Source organism: Lucilia cuprina, chromosome 4 (assembly GCF_022045245.1).
Source record: "Lucilia cuprina isolate Lc7/37 chromosome 4, ASM2204524v1, whole genome shotgun sequence".
In the NCBI taxonomy this organism is placed as follows: Eukaryota; Metazoa; Arthropoda; class Insecta; order Diptera; family Calliphoridae; genus Lucilia; species Lucilia cuprina.
This window is the reverse complement of record NC_060952.1, coordinates 34,283,611-34,292,855: the sequence shown is the minus strand read 5'-3', so window position 1 is coordinate 34,292,855 and position 9,245 is coordinate 34,283,611. Positions and strand designations below refer to the sequence as shown.

Below are 9,245 nucleotides of genomic sequence, written 5' to 3'. Positions count from 1 at the left end.
GTCGGTAAATAACGGAGATATGAGCAAAAATCCGAGACAACCTCTGAAAATTTCATCAAAAAATGTCATATTTTTTCATGCTTTGTTAAAAAAGCAACAACAACACTGAATATTAGAAAAAGATGAACACGTGTGTGTGTAGATGTATTTGGTTTTATTCAGCTGCGTATTTTTTTGTATGTTTGGATGCTGTTGGCGTCATTGCATTGTTACTTTTGTTTTTCTGCGTTTTTCGTTATGTATGTTTAGATGTCTGTTGGTTTAGATGTCTTGTGTATTTTGTGTTTTATTTCGTTTAGCGTTGTTGTTGTTCTTTTTGTTTAGCTTTTGATGTAATAATAATGTAATCGGGAAATAATTCAAAATATATAAAAGATGTTTAAAATACACTATGGTGAAGGGTATATAAGATTCGGCACAGCCGAATATAGCACTCTTATTTGTTTTTGAATAAAATGTATATTTTTTATGAAAGATTTTAAAATATTTGACTTCCTAAAGAATTAGAAAAGTATTTTAATGAAATTACCATGATAATTTTAATATTTTATTCGCGATATTTTTATAATTTTCAAGATATTTGAACAGATTTCATTTTCGTCAATTCTGACATTTTCTTTCAGGATTTTAAATGAAATAATTGTAAACTGAGCTCAAAATCATCTAAATATAACAGTTTTATATCACAATTTTAATATTTACTACGAATAAAGGAAATTTATTTAACTTAGGTTAGATAATATACGGCACTCCTTTTTTTTGAACAGTCGTAATCGGATATGGATTTCTAAAAAAGTGAAAACCAAGAGAACTACTGAACCTTTTTACAAAATATGATTTGTATTTTAAACACTTAACAACTAAATATCGTGAAATAATATTTAATTTCTTTAAATCTTGCCTTTTTAAATTAAGCTGCACAATTACTTTTCAGTCTCACTCCTATTTTTTTGAACACAGATGTAGGTACAATGTATTTCTATTCCTAGCCGATCTCGAAAAGACTATGAAGCCATATTTAACGATTAAGTTTTCCTCAGTAGGCCTTTTTGGGAAAAAACTTTCCAACTAAAGGTAAATAAATCAAACTCAAATATTTTTAAATCAAGTACCACAAAATAGCAAATTGGTACTATATAGTACATATTAGTTAAAACAAAGCCGTATCTCTTAAAATTGTTTGCTTTTTAACGATGATCCCTTAACTGTAAAAATTAAAATTGTTATGTTTAAATTTTAAAAATGTACCCACTTACACTTTCTTTCTTAGAACTATCTGCTGTTAAATGGTCGCGCAAAAATTCAAGTTGTTCAAAACACCACAAATTTGGTTCATATTTATTCCCGGACGCTTCAGCCTCTTCAATTAGGGATATTTCTGATATTAGTTGAGTACGAATTGCTTTAATTTTATCTTGAACATCCTTTAATTCTATATTGGGTAGATATTGTTTCATTCTCTGGGCAATATTTTTTAAGGCGTGCATTTTCACTGTTTGATTATTGTAATTTTCGTGACTCGTGTCGTAGAGGCATACGTTTTCTTTATAAAGTTCTATGAATGTTTCAATCATTTTACGATTCCAAAACATTTGTTTGCTAAAACGAATGTAAAATTAAATTGTTGCCGAAAAATATTAATTGAAAAACTTACTTGTTGTGTCCATTGTTGGTTTCCATTTTTTAGCTTAATTTCTGAATTTTTGTTAGATGAAAAGTCGATTGTTTGCAATAAAGAAAAAAAGACGCAACAATTCTCAGCGCTGTGTAAAACAAAGTACAGCGACCAAGTAATTTACTTGTCAAAAATGTTTATGTTGCCATATTTGTTTTCATTTTAACGCTTGCTTTTGTACAAATTTCTAAGTAATTTGTTGTATTTATTTTATTTATTTATTTTATTTAATTAACATTATTCAATGTGAAAAAGTGTATTTTAAGTGTATAATATTTTTAAAAATGTTCTAAATTTTAAAAAATAAAAAAAACTCTGTGACTTTTAATATAAATAACAACTTATTTTTGGAAAGTACAACAATAATGCCATATTTTCCATTAATTATTGGTTCATTTTTGTAAACAAATTTTGACAAGTGAGTATTTCGAACAAAAACAAATTGCCTGTGGTTTTTGTAGACGTTTGTTGTAGAACAACTCGTGTCGCTACTTTATTAATTTACTTTGGTTGTGTCCCCTACAAGAAATGTATGACCGAAACTAACACATACAAAATGATTTTACTAACACACTTGCAACATTTTTCTTTAAAAATTGCTAAAAAAAAATAATTAATGGATAATTCCATCAATAATGACGGTCAAATGACCGGTAAAATGACTGTGATGTACTCAATGTGTGATAAGGGGTTTCATTTGCATATGAAAGAGTGAAACAACTACATTTGACTGTTACTGTGTTTTCGTCGCATAAATTAATTATTTCAGTGAAAGCCAAAGATCAAAAAGCAAAAAATTAAAAAAATATAAGACTAAAATTATTAAAAATAAAGAGATTTATTGTAATTTAAAAACGGTGCAGGAATTGGAGCTGAGAATATACACTTCGGAGTTTAATCTATCTGTGGTAATATGAATACATATATACTATTAATTTTTATATTTCAATATTTATATGCATTTTTTTACAGACAATTTATTTCCACAAATTTAAAGGAGCATAGGAGGATTTTACATTCTGTGAGGTATGTAAAATGGTGAAATGATAGTTAATTTATGTATATGCTTACTATGTATATTAATAAAATTAAAAATATATATCTTAAAATGTTAATAAATTGTGTTTTATTATAAATTGGCATAGGCGTCAGATTTGACGGATAAATTCATCAAGTGTGATTGGTCAACTGTGATGGATATATCCATAAAGAATGATTAGTCAATCGTGACTAACATTTCCATCATCCTTGATTGGTAAAAAGCAAAAGAGTGAGCAGCTCAAATATATGTTATAAAATCGGTAGAATTCATAAGTGCAAGGGAGATGCAAGATCACATGTACACAAAAGTTTCCATCAAATTTTTCATATTGCCCTTAAGAACTTGATAGAAACTTTGTTCTACGCAGTGATCGATATTTCCTTCACTAGTATCAGTCAAATGACTGTCACTGTTCTTGTAGGGGTCCATTGGTTTCCATTTTTTAGCTTAATTTCTGAATTTTTGTTAGATGAAAAGTCGATTGATCGCATATTGCAAACTCTATCTATCTATCTATCTATCTATCTATCTATCTATCTATCTATCTATCTATCTATCTATCTATCTATCTATCTATCTATCTATCTATCTATCTATTTATCTATCTATCTATCTATCTATCTATCTATCTATCTATCTATCTATCTATCTATCTAAAAAAAACCCTTTATTCCGGGCTTCAAATCCAAATTTCAAGTTTTTAGGTTCATATAGGTATTTCCATTTTTATTATTCCAATTAAAATTTCTCTTAATATTGCAATAATGACACCTTCATACACAACATAAAATTCTTGCTCTGTTTTGGTGTTTAAACCCACCATCTCATAAGAAATGAGACCACAATTTCGCTAGCCCCACATAAGGTTCCCGCAAAAAATCACTTTAATGCGCATAACTAGATGTAATATTCGGTACACACAAGTGTCTTATAAGAACAATATCTTTTTGTAAAAATGTAAAAGGAACGACTCATAATTGACCCTATAACCTATAAAAAGCACCACTCAGAAAATTACTTTAACGCTCATAACTGCCTAAAAAAAAACATCTATTGCGATGAAACTCGACATAATAAACGCTCATTACTAGCTTAAAAACGAAGTAGAGTGATGAAATTCAACATAAACAAGTTTTGTATAAACTTAAATCGTTCTAGAAAAATTAACGAAAATCGGTTCATAACGCCTGCTCAAATTCAATTCCGAACAAAAACCATTATTCTCAACGCCAAATTAGAAGTTCAGGTTAAAAAATGTTTTCTAGAACTATTTGTGGAACCAATTTAAATTTTTCCTGGGATTTTACTAAGTATTATTATTGGTATACTTAAACTCACCTGCAAATACAACTGCAATAGGTGTTACAACAGTATTACATTGGACTCCATTTCATCTGGAACTATTTGTTTCTTTTTCGTAGCCTATCAAGGGTTAACCAACATATAACAAACTCATAGTCTAAATCAAGTCTAAATAAAATGCTCCAGGTTATATCCTCTAGGTCCTTGATGAAATTCTCTACAATGTGATAAATTTGTATAAAAGAAGGCTTAACAATTGTTTCTTGAGAATATTCAGCCACCATAGTGTTTGGAGACAACAGGAGCTTAACTGAAAGGCACACCAGACATCGCGACTAATGGGTGTAGTGATTCTTCTAAGATCGATGGTATAAAACTAAGTAACCCCTCGATATGGCAAACCAGCCTCCGTCCATCACCAAAGGCGATAATATACCATATCTACACTAGCCAAACAACACCTAGGTGATTAGTTATTTTAACACTGCCATGTTCTCCTCCTAGGAAGGTATACATTCAGAAAATGGGCAGAAGTCCATAATGATGCCTTTACTTTCTTAAAAAAAGATGTTCGTCAAAGACAAATAATTAATTATTTTTGAATATTTTAATATTCTTGAACTCAAGAAACAAAAAATACCAACCTAAAATACAACATACATTTGTCATATCATTTTATGACAGACGATCAACGAAAAAAGAACTTTCAAAAATGGCGCGAAAACATGTAGGACCTGGTTCACACCACTAGGAAACTTCTGTTGAGAAACTTTTTATTTTGTGTTTGAGAAAAAAAGACGATTAATATTTCTTTCTCTCACACAAAAATCAAAAGTTTTACAAAAAAAGTTTCCCAGTGTGAAGCAGGTCTAGCAAGCTGCACAAAAAATCGCTGAATTTTTCCGTCAAACAGATTTTGTTTGATGTCGCATTTAAAATACACATGGTATTTGACGTCCTAAAAAATTCTGGTTTGTCAAACCACAATGTATTTTTCGTATCTCGTAAAATACGAAACTTAACGATTTTAATCATTTTAACTACAATGGTTTTCCAGATATACTCAAAAAGTACCAGTTGGAGAATGAAAAAGTTCCAAAAAATATCACTTAGTACCGGTGTTTAGAAAACTCCCCGTTAGCATATTTAGTGTTTCTTGAATAAAATCAAATTTCCCGTTTTTACCCCTTTTGGTACTATTTTCCTTCCCATTAACGAAATAGAAATTCTGTTTTATAAAGTTGCAACATCGTATTGGGAACCAGTTATTATGTATTCATGTGTATAAGTTAATAAACCAAAAACAATGTTTCATAAAAAAATACCAAAAATAAACGTTCGTCGTGTTGTAAAGGATTCAAAAATATTTGTTTAATGTTCTCTTGTTTAAAAGATACATGGGGGTGCAAAAAAGTACTAAATTACAGTTTTTACCCGTTTATTCCCTAAAGGGGCAGAATTTGAAAAAATACCGGACACCTGTCCGCTTTTTTTTAATGAACTACGATAAGCTTTAAACTGTTTTTGGCATGGCCGAACATATAATACCCTACACCATGAGTATATTTTTAAAATTTTTACTTTTTATAAAGAAACTTTTATTTTTAAGACATTTCTTGAAGGGGAGTTTGTATGGGGGCTAGGGTCAAATAAGGGCCGATCCTTACGAAAATCTGCAGTGTCATTTATACTTATGTAAAACTTATTTGTGCCAATTTTTAGAGAGATAATAGAATATTTGACGTAATTATGACGTATGGGGGCTAGGTGATATAATGGACCGATTTCAACCATTTTCAAAAGGCTTCGTCCCCGTGCCAAAAAACATGCTTGGTCCAAATTTCATCAAATTATCTTGAAAATTGCGGCCTGTACCTTGCGCACAAGGTTTACATGGACAGACGGACGGACATGTCTTAATCGACTCAAAAAATGATTCTGAATCGATCGGTATACTTTAAGCTGGGTATTGGACCAATATTTTTGTATGTTACAAACATCAGCACAAACGTATAATACCCTCCCCACTACATGATCATTTTATGAATACGGAGAGTAAATATAGAAATAATCAACAGTTCTTTTATATATTTACGAACGTATTACATTAATACGTTAGCGAAATTTAATTCTTATAATGTTTAAAACTTAATGTAAACTTTAAATTACAGAAAACTTATATTAAATGAAACATTTGAAGATAGTTCTTGAATATTATTTCTAGGTATATTTCTTTTTTGGTTTTTATTATTGCTCCTAGATGATGATGATGATGCTGCTGGTGATGTCTTTTCTTTCGAATTGCTTTTACTTTTCGAAATGTATTCACGTATTAGACATTGTAGATCCAATGCAAATTTCGTGTGATAATTTTGTGATATTTCTTCCAGTTGAGATACTAATAGTTCACCGAGCCATTTGTAATTTACTTCTTCACTATCATTTGTTGAATTTCCATTAGTTTGTGTCGCATTCCTAGTGGGCAAAGTTACTTGATCTTCATCAAAATCAACGTCGTCATCATCTGTCTGTTGAATTTCATCAAATTCAAATAATTCTCTATTAATTGTAGTTTCGTTATCAGTTAATCTTTCTTCAGATTGATGTGCTGATGTAAAACTGTTGTCTTCAGGCTATGAATTGATGTAAAATAAATGTTATATTTTGATTTTAGTACATATAATAAACTTGTAAAACTAAAGCCGAAATTTGCAATATCAAACATCGTTATACTAGATAAACTAGAAAAACACTAAATGAAAATCTTGACAAGTATACTTACCTCTTCTTTAATAATCAGCTTACTGTAAGATTTTATGCCAAATTCATCGTAATATAAATTAAGCAACAATCCAAAACACCACAATACTGGTTCATATATTTCATTATTTTTCTGCGCTCTTTTGACTAAACGTACTTCTTTCATAAATTGTTTACGCAGACATCTCATTTTATCACGAATATCGTTTAATGTAATTGTTGGATCAATTTTTCTCGTTTCTTTAAGCAGTTTTTTATATGCAATAAACCTTATTTCACGATTTAAATAATCTTTATGGCTGGAGTCATATAAAACGTTATATTTATGAAGTGTTTTAATAAATTTCTTTAAATCCTCTCTTCTCCATCTAAATTTTTTCCTATATATTCTAATAGACATAATGGGATATTATTAAAAATTGTGCTAAACAGTAAAGATTGTAGTCTTACCGTTTGGGCATTTTTATTTCGCCGTACTGTGATCCATCAGAAATTTCTTCCGGTACATCAATAGCCTCTTCCGCTAAAGGGTTTTCGGTCTTAATGTTCTTAAAAATAAAATTAACAAATATCAAATAAAAATTGTACTTATATAAATTAGAAACAAGTATGAATTTATAGTCGGACATTGGCGACCATATGATACCCTACACCAGTCAGTATGTTAAAATTTTGATTTTTTTTAAATAAAGCATTTAATTTGTTTTATTGTGGAATTTTTTTACTTATTGTTGACAAAAAAGAGAAATTTTCTACAAGAGGGCTCATATTGGAGAAGGGGTAAATATGGGCCTATCCTTATAAATTTTGGTAAATGAATTTACGTCTACTACAAAGTCATTTACGTAGATTTTAATCGTTTTATAAGTAATTATAAGTTAATTTTGACAGTCATTTTCTGAAGGGGTGTCTGTATGGCGGCTAGGGTCACAATAAAAATTAGTATGGTCAATTATTGTTCTATAAAACTAATTTTTGCTGATTTTCGTTGACATTATAAAACATTTAACGTACTTATGAGCCTAAAGGCCCGATTCGGGGGGTACGGTAGTATGGGGGCTAGGAGAAATAATGGACCGATTTCAACCATTTTCAATAGCGTCCTTGAACCAAAAAAAGTGTATGTGCCAAATTTCATTAAATTATCTTGAAAATTGCGACCTGTAGCATGCGCACAAGGTTTACATGGACACACAGATAGGCGATTGGTATACTTTAAGGTGGGTCTAGGACAAATATTTTTGGGTGTTACAAACTTCAGCACAAACGCATAATACCCTCCCCACTATAGTGGTGTAGGGTATAATAAAATTTGTAAGTACTAATTTGTTATTCTAAACATATTCTAAACATTAGATTTTAACGCGTTTCGATTCGAAAGATAAAAAATTAAAATTTGTATTAAATACATTGTTTCGAAAGTGTTTTCATTCGAATTTTCATACATATGTTGTACATGCTTTCAACTTACATCTATCGACCCTGAAGGCTCTACGTGTTTGTGTAGAAATTTGAGTTGTTCAAAACAATATAATTTGGGATCATATTTATTGCCTGACGCTTCAGCCGCTTCAATATGAAACATTTCTTCAGAAAGCTGTAGATGCATTATTTTTATTTTTTCCTCTATATCCCTTAATATCAAATTAGGGAAAAATTTGTGCATTTTTTGAAGGATATTGTTTAAGGCATTCGATTTTACTATTTTATTGTTGTAGTCTTCATGATTCTTGTCGTACAAACATTCACATTCTTTATAATGTGCTATGAGAAAGTCTGTCATCTGATTACTCCAAGAGAGTTTTTTGCTAAAATTATAAAATCAAACTCATAATTAAAATTTATAATGTATTTATAATAAATTAACATACTTATTTTGTTTTTTGTTTGCAGACATTGTGAGCTCTAATGAATAATGAAGTCAAACTTTGTTAAAAAGTCCAAGTAATTTTATTAGCAGATCAAAAAATAAATATCAACAATATCTCTTCTTTTTCTTTGAAAATCATTCACATTACATTAATAGCACAAGGCTTTTTGTCAGTGTGGCAATACTAACTAGGGTTCTATAAATTTTTATTGAAAAGTCGAAAACTCGACTTTGGAAATAAAAGTCGTAAATTCGGAGAAAGCCAAAAATAGTCAAAAAGTCGAAAATAGTTGGAAAAAGTCGAAAATAGTTAGAAAAAGTCGAAAATAGTCGGAAGAAGTCAAAAATAGTTAAAAAGTCGAAAAATGTCTAAAATAGTCGGAAGGTCGAAAAAAGACAAAAATAGTCAAACAGTCGAAAATAGTTGAAAATCGAAAAAAGTCAAAAATCGTCGACAAGTCTGAAATAGTCGAAAATTCGGAAAAAGTCGAAAATGTCAAAAAGTCGAAAAGTCGGAAAAAGTAAAAAAATAATCGAAAATAGTCGAAAAGTCGACTATTTACAAAATACAAAAAGTCAACTTTTAACTAACAGAA

The 9,245-nt window shown here is 29.7% G+C and overlaps 1 protein-coding gene across 1 annotated transcript in view; it reads right to left on the bottom strand.

The window, feature by feature from the left end:
• LOC111682708 overlaps nucleotides 1–8,783 on the bottom strand; it is a 13,898-nt gene extending 5,115 nt beyond the window's left edge. Inside the window, exons 1-7 of the mRNA XM_046950566.1 lie at nucleotides 8,651–8,783; nucleotides 8,251–8,587; nucleotides 7,230–7,327; nucleotides 6,802–7,168; nucleotides 6,188–6,652; nucleotides 1,655–1,680; nucleotides 1,257–1,599 (exon numbers count right to left, since the gene is read on the bottom strand). Coding sequence (XP_046806522.1) covers nucleotides 1,257–1,599; nucleotides 1,655–1,680; nucleotides 6,188–6,652; nucleotides 6,802–7,168; nucleotides 7,230–7,327; nucleotides 8,251–8,587; nucleotides 8,651–8,676 — 1,662 coding nt within the window. The 5' untranslated portion in view covers nucleotides 8,677–8,783. The remainder of the gene's footprint in view (nucleotides 1–1,256; nucleotides 1,600–1,654; nucleotides 1,681–6,187; nucleotides 6,653–6,801; nucleotides 7,169–7,229; nucleotides 7,328–8,250; nucleotides 8,588–8,650) is intronic.
• Nucleotides 8,784–9,245: the final 462 nt, after the last annotated feature.